Genomic DNA, 17,527 nt, shown 5'->3' with positions numbered 1-17,527 from the left:
TATCGCTGGATTAAGAGAAGGTTTAGTTCTGTTACAATCAATGAGGCTTAAGTTGATTTTGACTAACTTCTTCTAGATACAATCCGTAGTTATTTTTGGGAGAGGGGTATCAAAAGTTTTAAGGCAGCCCTAACCAAGTTAGGGCCATATTGTCAGTGTAGCCGTCTTCCACACATCCTTTGCACCATACTATGAAAAGGCTGGATAATGGAAAAGTAGTGATACACTGCTTACCAACATTACATTCTTGTGTGTTCTTTGGATAGAAGTAAGATTTCAGGCTCTGAGCCTCATTCACTGGGCTGCAGTTCGTTTTCCTAGTCTGAGTGTCTAGCATTTCCTGAATTTGATGTCCTTACAAGAGGCAAGATGGGTTTTGTTTTAGAAACAAACATTTTAATTTCACTTATACATTAGGTGGATTAACTCTTTCTGAAAATACAAAATTATTACATCCTGTGTTTTCAAACTCGAACGTTATTTGAAAAAAATGTTTTCATTGCTTTACTCAATAAAGCAGGAGGTGGAAAAAGCTTGTGCTAATACTTAATTTAGACAATGACTTAGTCAGAAAATGAAAACATCATGTAACATTTAGTTAATGTTAAAATGAATCTATTGCCTTTTTAGCTCTCCGTAGGATCCAAATCAAAGCCAATAGTAGGCTTCCAGTAACTTTGGACCAGGACTACAGATAAAAGAAAAGTAATTTTCAAAGGGACTTCCATATAAAACAAAACTTTTTTTTTCAATGATCAGGTTTAAAATTTGAGAGACAAGAGATATACAAAGGGAGACTACTACAATGTAATCATTTCCATTCCGTTTCATGGTCACTATGGTCCAGTTCATGAGAAACCTTTTTTGCACTCCTTAACACATGTCTGCACAACTTGTAACCCACCAAGCTGCGCATAATGTATTAGCTATGCATGGTGGCCCAACAGGGGATCAAACCTTCTATGGTGTTTGCTTGTTTAGGACAACAAAAATAGGTTGCCAGGAAAAATACATACCCTTTTGTTGTTCTTGGGGAACTTTGAATCACAACCTGTGACAAGATGTATGCGAGTAACCTTCCACCTAAAACACCCTTGAAATAATTCCCTATTTGGCTTCTTACTAGCACAATTACTCCAAGTATGTCTTACTGCTGTTCTTTGCTGACTAGTTACATTTATATGTTTCACAAACATACAAAGACTTTTGATTAACATTGTCCAATGTTTTGAATTACATTTTCTTTTATGCAGTATTTCTCCCCCAGTGTGATGGACTTGCTATAAAGATTTGCTATTAAGTTGGCATTTTCTATGCTTTTAGTTTGCTTTTCCTCACGGGATGCAATCTAGTGGCTTATGCCCAACTCAGTATTTGGATCTGTTTTGGTCCAGTAACGTTCCTGCACCAGACTAACAGGGGCTCATGAAATTGAAGTTTCCAAAAGCAGCCTGCAATGTGAGCGCCTACTTTGCTGAAACCAATACCGCTTCAACTGGCTGCATGTTTGAAATCAAGTGAACACATACGATTATTAAGATATGATCAAAACATAGCAAATCTGTCAATAACATGCTTCAATAGGGCATTGGGAGACCCTGTTAGGTTTTGCCCCATTCCTTATCTTTGGTCGTCAATTATATAAATATAGGGAATATCCAGTCAGCTGGGATTCTTTGAAAACCATGAACACACCCTAACAGTTTGTACTAATTTCTTACATAATGGTTCATTCAAGCATGGTAACTATAGATGTTATGCCATAACAAAGACAGACTTCCTTCAGAGTACTGGCAATCTGTAATTAGGAAGGGAGACCAGATAAAAGCACAACAAATATATTAATTCTGGTGCATTTTAGCTTGCCGCAAAATGGGATGGACTGGTGTTGAGAATCGTGCCACTAAGACATATAATGGGAAGTCCGAAGTGGGTTTTTCTGAAGTTGAATGGGACTTGCAAGTGGTCATCCCCACACCCACCAGAGGCATCCCACTATGAGGGGGAGGGAGAAGGTTTTTATCCTCTTTGTACTGCTGCTGGTCATTTTGACCTGCCTGGCTTGTCTTGGTACAAGGGGATAAGTGTCATTCATTTGAAAAGATTGCACTGACAATGGTCCATGTTGGGGTCCTAATGGTTTCTGTTGCCATTATTAAGAAGTCGGCAGCAAACAAGTACTGTTTAAGGCAGGACAGGTTGGCAAACTGAGGGCCAGAATAGAAAGGGACAGGGTGTGTATCTTTCATAATATTCTTAGATGGATAGCTCACCTAATTCTAATTAGTTAACAGGGCAGGGTATTTTTAAAGGCACCTCACAAAGGGATCCAGTGGCCATCTGGGATTTGTTTATCATGATGTGCAAACTGGGAACTCTAGCTTGTCTCTCAGGTATCCAAAGTCATGAACCATGGCTTGTTCTTGGCTTATGTCTCTGGCTTCTCTGAGTCCAAACAAGCCAGAGTTACGAGCTCACATGTCACGATAAACCCATTGTAAGGCCTGTGGGTTTTTAGGAGGAGCTAAGCAGCACTAGTCAAGCAGCACGAACCAGCTTGTTCACAATAAGCCAGAATTCTTTAGACCTTTTGTCAGCCAAGGGATTCAAACAGCAGCCCTAAACACTTTTGTAACAGAGAGGCCTTTTAATAGCAGCTTGTGATATGGCATGGAGGTCTGGACCGCTAGGCGTGCCCATGCTTCCTCTTTCCTTTAAAGATGCATTTTTCACTTTATTTTGGAGGCTATCAGGATTGATGTGGGATTCTAATGTTCAGCTAAATATTGCTACACAGTTAAGGGAGACAAACCGATGGGAGACAAATAAAAGTTTAACCATACAGTAGAGCTACATCAGCAACAGATATATTATAAACTTTGCAAATGTTTATTGCCATTGTCCATAATAATCACTTCATCCTCCCACCTTCAGCAGGTTGATATACCAAATTATTCTTCCTTTGCCGGCATGGTTTGTTTCCATCTATTACTATTGCTTAATTCTTAAACTTTTGGTCTTGCATTATCTAATTAATACCGTTGTGCAGTTACATTTGTCATTTACTGATTTTTATTGGTGACCCAATGGAATACACCTTTTTTGTTTTACTTCAAAGAATTGCCAAGAAAATGCTTTTAGAAGAAATCAAAGCCAATCTTTCCTCAGAGGAGGATGCTTCTTCTGACGAAGAGTCTGATGATGGGAAAAAGAAGAAAGGAAGGCAAATTGAAAATATAGGCGACAATGGTGAGCATCAGATAGAGGCACAGTACTTGATTTATTGAAATTAAAGTATTTAATAAGAGACAAGTCAACAGTACATCTTTTGCTACAAAATGTGTAAACTTGCTCAATATTGAACCCAAATGGGGAATTGGTAGTGTATAGATTACTAAGATAGCCACCTGCCCATCACTGCCACCTAAACTTGTACTGAAGCCTTGAGTTTATTTACTTATTGCATTTATATCCTGCCTTTTTTCCTCCAAGGAACCCAAGGCGGTGTACATAATTCTCCTCTTTTCCATTTTACCTCACAACAACAACCCTGTGTGGGAGGTTGGGCTGAGAGTCTGTGACTGGCCCAAAGTCACCCAGTGGGTTTCCATGGCCATTTGGGGACTAGAACCCAGATCTCCCGACCCCCTTCCAACACTAATCACTATACTACACAGGTTCTCATTGCCTAAAATCCTGTGACATTCCCTTAATTGTTATTTGCTTACTTCCACAATAACATTAACATAGCAAAAACAAGTGCATTTTATTTTGTTTAGTGGGTAAACTGCTATTCTCAAGTCTGTCATAATGCAAATAGTGTTATTCTCATGCTACTGGTATCAGCTGGAAAAATAACGTGCAAATGAGAGTCTTTATGTTGTTGTTTTTCTGTGACAGAAGAGAATGAACAAGAAGATGACTCTGACTCCGAGTCTGACTCTGATTCAGATGCTGAAGAAGCTAAGAAACCTAGACATAAACACCGGTTGCTAAGACACAAGTTGTCAATGAGTGATGGAGAGTCTGAGGAAGAGAAAAAGGGGAAATCTAAAGAGTCAAAAGAAGTTAAACGCAGAAATAGAAGGAAAGGTACAAAGTGTGTGTGTGTGTGTGTATGAGCATGCGTAAGAAAGCCCATACGAACAGTTGTTGTGTGGTAAAATCCTCTTTGCCACTTGGTAGGATGATGCAGAGAATCAAGCTAGAACGTAAGAAAAGCCATGTAGTCCAGTACTCCGTTCACACAGTGGCCAACCAGCTGTTGGTAGGAACCCACAAGCAGGACACAGGTGCAACAGCACCTTCCCACCAATGTTCTCCAGCAACTGGTGTAAATAAGTTTGCTGCCTCTGATACGAGAGGTAGCGCATAACCATCAGGAGTAGTAGCCATTGATAGCCTTCTCCAGGAATTTATGCAACCTCCACAGCAATGGGAGAATTTACCCCAGGACAGATTAGTCATCTATATGTGGCATATGCCTTGGTTCAGAGATTCTTTCAAATTATATTGTCAATATGTTGGCAGCCACTGATTACCTGCCTACTGTGTATATAGTCAGTTTTCTCCTAAAACCAGAGATGACCTAGAGCAAGCTCAATACTTCACTTTTGATATGGGTGATACAGAATTCTTTCTTAAGAAATACTCTCTCAGATAAGATTTGTCTTTTTGTCTTTTGCTACAAAGTATTAACATAACAGTACTAAATACAAGTGCTTCTGAATGCATAAATTCAAACACATGAAATATCTAATATCACTCTAAACAAGACTTTTAAGCAGAGACTAGTTTTGCCAGTTCTCAGTGGTAATCAATATCAAGCTTACCAGATTGATTCTACAGGCAACATGTTAGGAGAAGACGGGATGAGGTGATCTTCATGTTCCCTTCCAATTCCTCAATTCTATGATAAGCTGACTGTAAAGGATAGTGCCTGCTGTTGCGTGTTCTGAGACTCTTCTCTCTCTCTGTTATATATTTGCTACAAAATATATCCAAACTATTTTTACTACAATTTATGTTTCTTATCTAAGAATTCTAAAGTTAGCAGTTCTATCTAAATCAGCCTTCCTCAACCTGGGGCGCTCCAGATGTGTTGGACTGCATCTCCCAGAATGCTGGCTGGGGCATTCTGGGAGTTGTAGTCCAACACATCTGGAGCGCCCCAGGTTGAGGAAGGCTGATCTAAATCATTGTCCAAATAAGATTATTGAATTTTGAAGCATCTTATCGAGATTAATGCACTTAACAACAATATGCAACCCTTTTAGCTTTCTTGGGTATGTTTTTGATACAAAAACATGTCTTTGATATTCTCCAGTCTTATGAGCTTGTTATACATATTTCCTTGTATTTACAATCTCGCATGAGATTTTTAGTAATTTATCTGATGGCCCCTTTGGCGTCATTATGTAGCTACTTGTTTTATAGTACCCACTTTAACCCTGCTAAGTGAAAGTCCCTAAATTTAAGATTGGCACCTCCTTATCTGGATTCCTTTCCGTGCTAATGATCTATCTTTAGTAGCCTGGTACTACTGTCTCTCGTCTGGCAAACCTCAGAGATGAGACACTTTTACTACTACAGGGTCAGAAGGCTGAACAGGGTTGCATTAGCCATTGGGATCTCATTTTTAATTCCAGGATTCTCTTGGAGGCATTCGACTATAGCATTTGCTAGTTGGGCAGCAGGGGTAAGATGATGCAAATATGAAAGATTTGCCTGATTTGCCACATATATGGGTTCAGAGAAACAGGCCAGGTGGACCCAAGGGAGATTTAAAACAAAAAACAAAAAAAACTTTTCCCCTTTGAATGCTAGTCCTCCATGCATGCTCTCATTTAGTTTCAGAAGAGGTGTGCAGTGTGAATAGTTGCTCTTGAATGTACACAAGCACAAAGTCTCCTTGGCAATATACAGTGGTGGCCAAAATTGTGGACACTTTTTGAAATTTTTCACATTTTGCAACTTTGCATGCTTATAGAAACTATTCTGTTTCATGAAATTCAAATGTTTATATATCAATTGAAAGAGAATTTAATGCTGAACTCAATACAAAAAACAGTATGCAAATATCTGCAGTAAAAAAAAGGTTATGCTTACTTTAGCCTTAAAAACAAACAAAGGTGTAATTGAGTGAAGAAGCAGATTGGAATTGCAAATCCTACTGGCCAGTCACAGTCCTTGTTCTGGGGACCAATCACATGGCAGTAGCTGCGATACATCATGTTTCCAGTTGGGGAAAGTCAGCTTTGCTGTTTGTTCTGTAACTGAAGCGCAATTGGAGATTGTGTGAATATTTGAAGTATTTCTCAAATTAAAAGTGTATGTATGTATATCATAAATAGAGAAAAGGCACCAAGGAAAAGAGTTGATTGGACACCCAGGAAAAGAAGCAGGATTGTTGTATTATGTGAATCAGGTCTTTCAACTGATATATAAACATTTGAATTTCGTGAAACAGAACATTTTCTATAAGCATGCAAAGTTGCAAAACATGAAAATTTCAAAAAGTGTCCACAATTTTGGCCACCGTTGTGGAATTAACTGCTGTGTTCTTTGGATTCTAGCCATGTAGAACATTACCAGAGGAGAGACAGTAGAATTCTGCTGAATCTGAGATCATTCTACTGCTGCTGCTTCATAATCAAAGCCATGTTGATGACACAAGATGATTCAGAATGAGAAATAAGGATAAAAGCATTGTACCTTTAATATTTTTTCACTTAAAAAAGTTTATCCTAATTTAGAACGTTTAATTTTTCAGTATCTCCTAAGTACCCTCTCATTTGCTACTTTTTATTATAGTTTTCTTTTAAACTACCTGTATTGACCAGAAAAGTGCAACTAGCTTGTGCATCCCCATAGAGGCTTTTGACTTATCTTTCTTGACCATCTGCATGGTAAAGTGATTTTGAAACTCAGTGGAGTTGCAAGCAGATTGTAGTATGTAATGGGAGTTTGCTGTGAAGAGAGAGAGTATCAGAAATGTTGGAAGCTATCCATGCAAGCTATCAGACAGACAGCACAATCCTTTGCATCTCTACTTGGACGTAGGAATGGACGGATCAGTTTTGCTTGAGTTCAATCATGAGTCCATTGCATCCATTTTCTCTGTATTTAAAGAAGTGCATAGAATACTGGGCTTACTTCTGAGTAATCAGGATTGCATTGTTAAGAATAACTCTTTGAATTCTAGCCTTTATTGGTGTTTATTCAACTCTGAGAGGAATGCTGGGAGTTAAAAACATCTGGAGATTTACTTTCTGCCTGACTTTAGAGTACTTTTTTGCATTCAGGCAGAGTGAGAAAAGCTTTGTTTTTTTTACATGCCGCTTTTCAAAGCCCTGGTTTGCATGACACGACAGACCATCATGGGTTAATTCTCCCCAAGGAGCTGTAGCACATGCCAGTTGCCATTATGAACATACAACCCATGATCTGTTGTAGAGTTATGAGAGGGTTGTTAGTTAAATAACTCCTGCTAGGTAGATCCGCACAACACAACAATTCAATTTAAAAATAACCTTGTTTATGTACTATTTGTCTACAATTTAAAAACATTGTTTATCAACAGCAGATATTGTTTACTATTAATGATATACAGATAAGGGATCACATTTCACTACCCAATTCCTCTGCTAAATTATTTTAATATATTTTCCAGGTTGCATTGAAAATCATATACCTATTATAACAGCTTAATTTCTTCTTTGCTTAGCAGCCATTTGCTGCTGCAGTTCCATAGAGACCCAGCACTCAAGTCCGAGATCATCAGATTTTCCCAGCCTGAGGATAAATATTTAGAATGGGTGTTTCTCCTTCCACATGCCAGCAGATGGCACAGTTTCCATGCTGTCTTTTGGTGCTTGTCTCGTCATACTATTGGTCTTGATTCTGTATTTAGCTTGTTCTACTAGCTTTGTGTGAAAGTGTTGGCAAATACTTGACATTTAACTGCAATTGCTCTTTTGATAGCACTTTTTGTTTGTTTAATCTTAAAAGTGAGCAGTGAGGATTCAGATAACTCAGAAGGAAATGAATCTGGGGTCAGTGAAGATTTCAGTGACTCTGAAGATGACCAGCGTCCTAGAACAAGGTTTCTTTTTTTTTCTTTTTCTTTTTTGTGTTCAATTGCGAAGGTTCTCTTTTTCTTTCTTGGTATTATGGATGTGGAGGGTATATATAGGTAGTTGGGAATGCTGGTGCAACAAGAACCCCTGCGGGCAAATTTACCCACAGTGGCTTCTAGTCATGTGTGAACCAGCTCTTTCTCTCATACACGTATGGAATGTTTGCAAGTTTAACTAATAGACTAATGACAATCAATTACAATTAATTTCATTGGGTTTCAATCTTCTAAAATGTTAATCGGTGTAAGACATAATATTAAAACAAAGAATACATTTTAGTCAACAATTCACTAGTTCAAAAGTGCATCCCAAATTATGTGCAGAAACAATTTCATTTGACTTTTAAATTAAGGGCAGTACCCAATTATGTCATTCTGCTAGTAGAGTTGATGTTACACTAACAGAAACCAGATTCTGAACTATGTGCAAGAGGAGAATCCAACTAAAGTTACACTTGCACAAGCATACTTGTGCAAATGTAATACATAACCACTTGTGTAATGGAAAGATTTGGTGGAGCTCCTCCAGTGATAATTGAGTTTGTCGGATGGCACTGTTAGATACTGTCTAAAATACAAAGCAGAAATTCATTTCAGGTTAGTTGGAATCATTTGTGTATTAATTTGTGAATAATAAGGTAGTCCACTCCTAACTGGCTGGGCTGTTAGTTTGTTAGTAGAGCAAAGAAGGTAGGAAAAAAGAGAGACCATCATTTTTATGTTGCTTTATTCTAAAATGCAGATGAAACAGGAGTTATATAGTTCATAAACAGAATGGAGGAGAAATGCCAGCCACACTTCTTGCGTTGTTTAAATTATCTTTATTAGGAACAATGTGCAGATTAATTTCAACTAATCAGTAAAATTAGCTAAGAAAAATCTATTTTAACTCTGTTTGCTTGCTGTTATTCCTTAGAAAACTTCCTTCAATTTTTCAGATCTGCCAAGAAAGCTGAATTAGAAGAAAATCAGCGGAGTTACAAGCAGAAAAAGAAAAGGCGGCGCATAAAGGTCCAGGAGGATTCTTCTAGTGAAAACAAGGTATTGCACAGTCATACTGGAAAGGATTCAAAGAATTATGTCACTAGTTTGTGACTTCAAGGCACCTTGATGCAAGTTCTGTGATTTCCAGGGAGTTTTTAGATGGCCTCCCGTCCCTCCCCGCCCCCCAGCACTGCATGGGCCAGCTGCTTTTGAAATTAAGTTGAGTTTCAAAATAAGTTTAATACGGCAGTGGGGGTGGATCAAGTGCTCAAAGCAGGTAGGAAGTTAAACTAGCTTTAGGCTAAGTGTCTCTTTAATTCTTGCCCTCTCTGTAGTTTCCGTGAAATAATTTGATTAATAAACTCTGATAGTCACATCAAAACATTCTACCATATGATGGTCATTTTTGTGGAGCTTTTTAAAAATCTCATTTCTTTTAACACATTGCCTTTCTTATTCTCCAAATAAGTTCAGTTTTAAACCTGTTGTGTCCCTTTTTATCCCTTCCTGTTGTGTCCATACTGCACAGCAAACAACTTTTGTAACATGGGAAATTTCTGAAGCAGTTTATGATACAACATGTGGGTAGGTAGCGTGCTGTTGAAAGAAAATAAGTTTTCAAAGGTGTCAGCCCTTGGGATGCTGTACTTCATTGTTGTTTTCACTTGGAAGTGCCCACAGTAAATACAACGGGCAGTATCCAGTGGGGCGCAACCGCTAACGTAAATTATGATGCGCTCACGTAAACTATTCTAGTGCAATACCAATAGCATTAGCTGTCACACCAGTTTCCTGGAGAAATCAATGTGCCAGCTAATGTTAATGATGTTGCACTGGAATAGTTTATGGTAGCACATTGTAATTTGCATTAGCAGCTGTGCCCAGTCGGATACTGCTCATTGGTAGCAGACGTGATGTTGTGAGCTCTGATGTCCCATCATGCACTTCATTCAGTTAGTGCTGCCATGTGCTACACGTTACCAATATTTGGCACCACTTAAAAATAATAGGAAATCGGTAATTATTTTAGTAAATTTAAATAATATTGTTCAGTTTTATTGTAGCATTTTGGTCACACCTCAATTGAAATGATCGTTAAGAATATAAAATGGTGGTAGGTTTTTCACCAGTGTTTTCCTTGGACTTTTACAGAGTAATTCTGATGATGATGATAATGATGATTCAAAATCTCCAGGGAAAGGCAGGAAAAAAATACGAAAAATCCTTAAAGATGATAAACTCAGAACGGAAACACAAAACGCACTGAAAGAAGAGGAGGAGAGAAGAAAACGGATTGCAGAGAGGGAGCGCGAGAGGGAGAAGCTAAGAGAAGTACTTTTGTTTTATTTACACAAAGAACTATTGGGACTACTGCATTTGCTGGTGGCTTTAAATGCAGAGGACGGGGATTTAGAAAAACTCTGATCTTTCTGGGTGCAGACAGTACCTTGGAAATGCCAAGAGGGAATTATAATAGAAATGTTTTTGGTGTAGGTATGCTGCTGAGGCGGGTTTTGTAATAAAGTAGTTGTGAAGTTTAGAGAAAAAGTGTTTTCTGGAGCGTATGGAAATTAAACAGCACACCTTTAAAAGCAAATAGTGCTGAGTGATCTTCCGGGCATTTCAGGTGCAAAACTCTGACTTCTTTTATTTATTTATTTTAGCTGTGGCACTTCTCTGTTTTAATGTTTTTGTGGTTTATTATTTTGATTTTTACAACTTGTTATTTTAATTTTATGTAAGCTGTCTAGGGAATAAAGGACTCATGGGGCACTCACCCCCCTGTTCGTCCAGCACTGTTCCGAGGAGCCGGGCTGGGCGAGCGCTTGGGAGGCTGCGTGAGCATGCCGGGGGGAATTGTGCGCTTTCCAGCCCTGGAAAGTGTGTTTTGTCTCCCCACCCCCACCCCCGGCACATGCCAGTTGGGGCCTTAAAGCTTGGGGATGAAAATCATGTATTTTCCTCCTCCACTCTAATGGCGGCCACTATTAACGCAGTGATGGAAAAGGGCAAGAGAGACGGGCAGCTCGAAACCCGTCGGGCACAGGCGTGTCCTGGCACTCGGCGCATTCGTCGGTACCCGTGAAGGCGGTCCCATATGGATTTTTGCTCCAACGCTAAAGCTGTCTTGAGTATTGCTATTGCAATAAAAGGACAGTGTACAAATTACCTTAATAAATTATAAACAAACTAGTTCTTGGGTTTCCCGACCTCAAGTACATTTACTATTAGTTGAAAATATTCACATAATCATGCAAAGCTTATTACCTTTTGCAAGCTTTTTATAACATCACTTCATCGACCAAATTAGGCTTTTGTTGAAATTTTGCACAGTATACATGTTGAAATGTATCTATAACCGAAATATTTTTCTGTTACCTGGGGACAGGGCCATACCCCTCCAAACATTTGCTCATGCTCATATTTACAGTAAAATGTGTTCATTCTTTTTTCAGTAAAATGAATTTCCCTCTGCTGACAATGGTCATAAAGGCCTCATTTTAAAGCTCAGTATTTCTTTCAAAACTGTAGAGTGCACTAAGCAGTAAAAGATATACAGTAGTAATTGACAGCCAAATAGGAAGTTTCCAAATTTAAAGCAATATGGGCACCCATTGTTACCAATATGCAAGTAGATCTAGTAATGGCTTATATATCAATTAACCTACTAGTGATCACTTCACTCAGCACATTTCATTACAGTATTCTCTTGCACACGTGGTGTCTTAGCCCATTAAATTTATTAAAAAATCAAAAATTGCTCACTTTTGCTGCGCTTTATCAGCATGTATGTAAGGTAGTTTAGTGACTCCAAGAAAAATAGCCTTTGTATTCTAATCCAGTGTATGTATAATGACTGCATTTTTTTTAGCATAATCTATTACTGTGGTACAATCCATGTTGGTTTTGCATGGACTGCCTTTGTCAATTAATACAGAGTAATTGATTCATATCTCAGGACAAATTTACTTGTAACTTGAAAAGAGTAACGTATTTCAAATATTTAGTTTGGCTTTAGTACAGGGTCTCTGTGTTCTGGTGGTCTGTGTAGCTTTGTTCTTTCTGTAACAGCTTGAATTATTTGCACACAAAAAAATTATTTCCAGGTGATAGAACTAGAAGATACTCCATTGAAATGTCCAATTACAACTAAGCTGGTTTTAGACGAAGATGAAGAAACCAAAGAACCTATAGTACAGGTTCACAAAAGCATAGTTACAAAACTGAAGCCACATCAAGTAGATGGTAAGACAATATGATAACACCTTTGCTCTCAAACTCTGGATTTCGATGGGTTTATATTTTGAATTGGCTGGGTTAGAGAGATGTTGCGGTGTTCTGTCACTGCTGTCGTAAACCAAAGCCGTAAATGGGTGCCTGATTGTTAACTGCCACATTTTTAAGGATCTTTTAAAAATATTATTTCTAGGTGTTCAATTTATGTGGGATTGCTGTTGTGAATCTGTGAAAAAAACAAGGAAATCTTCAGGCTCTGGATGCATTCTTGCCCACTGTATGGGTCTGGGAAAGACCTTGCAGGTATGTTTCAAGGATCTATTGGCAGCGATGGACCTTGCTCCCTCCAGCTTTTTCCACTCAAAGCCACAGGATCCTGCGTTGTGAAGGGCTTCTCTAAGCTGTCAGAACTTGCATTTCCAGTGCCTTTTTAAAGCTTTTTCATAATAGTTCTCATTTGAAGGCGATGGGAAAATATCCATTTTATACATTATAGATGGAGGCAGGGGGAGGCATTTGTTATATCTGTACCACCTTTTCTTCAAGGACCTAGTGCTTTACATGGAGGGTGGGTACCCAGTTTTATTCTCATAATAACCCTGTGAGATGGGCTAGGATGAGAGAATGATTTGTCCAAGATCACCCAGCACGTTTTATGGCTGAGCTGAGAATTTGAACTTGCATCTCTCAATTCCGGTCATTATTATTATTATTATTATTTATTTATATAGCACACATCTGTTTGGATCCAGACTTTGTCATGCTTCTATTTAACGTAAGTCACACTGATTTCAATGGGTCCACTTTTAGAACCATAACTCAGTCTGGTTCCAACCCTCCATCTGCTATGTTCTATCCTGACCCTTGAAAACATGTAGGGGAGGTAGAAGGATGGAGCAGCTAATGCTGATCACCATGTTAAAGGATGGAGGAATGTGCCTTTGCTAGAGTGGTACAACTGGGAACCTCTAAAACCACCACCATAAAGAATAAATAAAATTGAAAAATAGAGTCATGTGCAGGAAGACTTTTCACTCTTCACAGTTCGTAGCGTAAGCGATAGTCAGGCCCTTAGGATGCTTCTGTGGTCTTGATGATGATGATAATGATGATGATGATGATAATAATAATAATATTTCTTACCCATCTCTCCGTTTGGATCGAGGCGGGTAACAACAATAAGTATAAAATACATAAAACTGAATTAAAAACATAGTATACATTATTAAAACATCCTAAAAAATCCCCCAAACACCCTAAAATTCCACAGGATTAGGCCTGCCAGAAGAGATCTTTCTTAAATGCTAAAAGACTGTTAAGTTGACAAGTCTCCTTCGGCAGGCCATTCCACAGTCTGGAAGCAGCAGAAGAGAAGGTCCTCTGGGTAATACTTGTCAGTCTAATTTTGCCAAACTGAAGCAGATTCTTCCCAGAGGACCTGAGTGTGCGGGGCGGATTGTACAGGAGAAGGCGATCCCGCAGGTAGCCTGGACCCAAACCATGTAGGGCTTTCCACATGACAGTTGCAGTAGCAACAGGTATACTATCAGAGAGAATTGTTGCATTTTCCAGGTGTAAAATAAAATTCATCCTGTGCTAGAAAATGCTGCAAGTTAGCAGAAGGAGCACAACCTTGAGAGGAAGACAATAGGACTTCACCCAAGAAATACAAAATAATTATATTTGCATTGCTCTACAAACAAAGATTTGAAAGTTCTGAGGGGGATGTAGATTTTCTTTTCGGGTCCCCAACCTCAGCCTGAATAAATATAGCACAATACAATCAAAGTATATATTTTCCAAGACCCAGTGTTTTCTTGTGCCTTCACATGCTAAAGGTATAATTTTGGGGAGGGGTTAAGCAAAATTGTGGCAGTTTGCTTAACTGTTTAGGGAGGGTTTATTATACAGGAAGAGGGCAAAATACATGCAGGAAATTAATATAAAGAGAAAAGTATTGATGTGCAGAGTGAAAGCAATCAAGAAATCCATTTCATGGGTTGTATCCAATGCTATCCCTACATTAATGGAACAGATACTATTGGCAGATTGAATTCCCCTCCCCCCTGCAGCCTACTGTGCACTCTACAGATCTGCTCTCGAGAGTTGGGGGACACTCCGGAGCAGATTTGGGGGGTGGGGGTGCAGGGGGACGAGGGGGAGAGAAACTCCCATTTCACACGTGAAAATTGTGTAATGTTGGGGTGAATGCCAATATGAATCAGCAGTCTTGCCCCAAGTTAACTAACACATGCATTTTTAAAAAAGGAAAGGAGGTTTGTAGTTAGTTTTTTATTTTCAGTGTACAGACTTGTATATTAATTCCGATCTCTTTGGCTTTTTCTCTCTTGAAGGTAGTTAGTTTTCTTCATACTATTCTGCTGTGTGACAAATTGGATTTCAGTACAGCTCTTGTTGTTTGTCCACTGAACACGGCCCTGAACTGGGTGAATGAATTTGAGAAATGGCAAGAAAGCTTAGAAGATGATGAGAAATTGGAGGTATTTGCTGATCAAATGAACTTGTGAAGTACTTGCATGTTCAATTTCAACTGCGATAAATTTAATCATTCAGAGGTGCTAACAAAAATTTTGCTTTGAGTATATGGAAAGTTTATTCATTAATTATTTCATATTCTGTGCAAGAATTAAGAACATGTTTGGTGCTGGAAAAAAATGGTTTCTCCCCTCCCCCCCCACAAGGTTTGTGAACTAGCAACAGTGAAACGCCCTCAAGAAAGAAGCTATATGCTGCAAAGATGGCAGGATGAAGGGGGTGTCATGATCATAGGCTATGAGATGTACCGTAACCTTGCACAAGGGAGGAATGTAAAGAGCCGAAAACTAAAAGAAATATTTAACAAAGCACTGGTTGATCCAGGTAAGACAGAATGCTGTGGAGATCATGTTAAGTATTATTTCTGTGTATTAAGTATTCTCTCTGTGGAGGAGTGGACATTCCTGAATGGATAGGTTTTTTTCCCTGTTCCATACTCAAAGGCAGGGCTATATAAAACTGGAATGCTTGACTCCCTCTGGCAGGGGAGCTGCACACAGCTTCTGTCATGCCAGCACCAAGGCTCTCACTGGATGATTGAGCCCAGCTCTAGGCCAGCAAGTTGGCAGAATCCAGGGGACTGGGAAATAAAGGAGTTGACAGCCAGCTGCCTTTCCTTCTGCTGAGAGCATCTACTGCCTGTCTCTATTCTTCTCTGTAAGGAGTTGCTTTCCACCCAGATTTTTGTAGTTGGTTAAGGCAAGTAGTAATTACAGATACTGGGAAAGAAAGGAAAGGGAAAAAAGAATTCATATCTCATATCCCTCTTAGCCCAGCTCTGATCCTTTGCTTTGTCCGTTGCACGCACACACACAAAAGACAAAAGCCACAAACTCAGCACTGCACAGAGTGTACAAAGCCACTTCCTTTGCCATTATGGCAGCAGTGACAACATCAGTGTTTGACTAGCTAGTAAAGTGGCAAGAGTCCATTAGCCTGGGAAGTGAAGTAAGTCAGCTTCCCTGCTGAGATTTCTTAGAGATTCTGGAAAAAGCAAGCCCTTTAAATTGTTCATGTCAGCTCCTTCCATGGCTGATGCTATTCTGAATAGGATACAAACAACCTCTAGATAAATGAAATGATGGGGTACGTATTAACATTGGCCCCAAGGTGCAGATTGCTTTGTAATCTGAAATAATATTACTGGACTATATGGAGCTATTTGCCCCTCTTTTAATAGCAGCCAGAGGGAGTATTGCTCAAAAATAGAAAAGATTGTCCCCCACCCCGCCCCTCAGTATCGGAGGGTTACTTTGGAACAGGGTGTCCATGATTAAAAGAACGGATTTATTTATTTACTGCATTTTTACACCGCCCAATAGCCAAAGCTCTCTGGGCGGTTCACAAAAATTTGATTAGATCAAGAGAAGGTAAACAGGTTACTGAAAGCTTGAGTATATGCATTTTTAAAAAAACTTGGAAGTTATTTTTATTGGAATACTTCTAAATATTTTAAGACATGACAACTCAATAGCATATACTTCTATTACATTATTTAGATTTTCATGGGGGAAAATATAAGGCCTGAAAATGTCTAATTTGAGAAAGCCTGAAGAGCTGTTCAAATAATTATATATGCAGTCACCTGAAGATAATTAATTACAAGCTTTAACTATTGTATCCATTCCAGTTGCCCAATTTGTACAGTGTTTATTATGTTACTAATTAGTTTTATGAAACAGTTGCATTTCTGGAAATGGGGAAATTTTTCCATGGAAAATGTTTCTAGAAATGTTTCTTTCTCACATCACTACTGCTGCATTTGTTTTCAGTTTGTCACTTTATGTTCTGTGAACTCTGTTAAATGCAAACGAACTGCCTAGAATAGTTCCTGTAGAATAAGAGCAGAGCCCAGAGGCAGCACTGCTGTAGCACATTCTCCAAAGATGCCCTCCTCCGCTGAGAAAGGAATGTTGGCACACACACACACACACCCCTCCGAATGTCCGTTCTTAGTTGAGAGAGGACATCCTGCCCACCCAGAGACTTTGCATGTTGACTATTTCCTGACCACAATCTCTACAGGATGGTAGAGATCAGAAGTCTGGATTAATTCTTCTCTTAGTTAAAAGTAATTCAAGTTCTGAGAATTACCTATTTTCTTTTCTTGTTGTGTGTTTCTCGTCACCATGTTGACAAGTGTGAAGAGACAGGATCAAAGATTCTTTTTTTTCATAGCCAGTGGAAAAGCTATGAAAATGTACAATTTCTAGGAGTTTTCACATTGGCTTTGTGATGTTTTACTGTATTGTGTAGTGCCTGAGCTGTGAAGTCCCCTCGATTCTTGCTATCCTAGTTGGTCATAGGCAATTCATCCAGTGTCACATCGCCCCAAATCCACAGTATAGGGATAACAAGTGAAACATTGCAGTCTTTCCCATTCCCTGAAGAGGAGAGCTTCTCCGTTCATGGTTTCAGCAGCAGCCTTGAAGTCCTGTTCGGACCATGCGTGGGGCAGGGTGAAATCTCAGAAATCCCAAAGACGGAGCGTGGGGTGAGAATGATATTCGTACCCCACCTTCCGCCTTTTCCTGCTGTGTTCAGGTTTGTGGGGGATATAGTTTTGGAGAGTAGGAAAATGTCCTCCCCTTTCCATTAAGGGGCTGGAGCATC

General features: G+C 39.1%; 1 protein-coding gene across 2 annotated transcripts in view; it reads left to right on the top strand.

Annotated features, from left to right (window-relative positions):
- The window catches only part of ATRX (ATRX chromatin remodeler), a 97,373-nt gene that overhangs the window by 46,110 nt on the left and 33,736 nt on the right, over positions 1–17,527 (top strand). The window contains exons 11-19 of one of the 2 annotated variants that reach the window (XM_063141858.1): positions 3,119–3,249; positions 3,904–4,092; positions 8,011–8,104; positions 9,076–9,178; positions 10,274–10,453; positions 12,229–12,367; positions 12,552–12,661; positions 14,713–14,859; positions 15,061–15,238. In XM_063141858.1, coding sequence (XP_062997928.1) covers positions 3,119–3,249; positions 3,904–4,092; positions 8,011–8,104; positions 9,076–9,178; positions 10,274–10,453; positions 12,229–12,367; positions 12,552–12,661; positions 14,713–14,859; positions 15,061–15,238 — 1,271 coding nt within the window. Of the gene's footprint in view, positions 1–3,118; positions 3,250–3,900; positions 4,093–8,010; positions 8,105–9,075; positions 9,179–10,273; positions 10,454–12,228; positions 12,368–12,551; positions 12,662–14,712; positions 14,860–15,060; positions 15,239–17,527 lie in introns of both variants that reach the window. The other variant, XM_063141856.1, reaches the window with a different exon arrangement.

The sequence above is a fragment of the Elgaria multicarinata genome, chromosome 15 (assembly GCF_023053635.1).
Source record: "Elgaria multicarinata webbii isolate HBS135686 ecotype San Diego chromosome 15, rElgMul1.1.pri, whole genome shotgun sequence".
NCBI lineage: Eukaryota > Metazoa > Chordata > Lepidosauria > Squamata > Anguidae > Elgaria > Elgaria multicarinata.
Note: the sequence above shows the minus strand (reverse complement) of the source record. Positions and strands in the feature narration are given on the sequence as shown.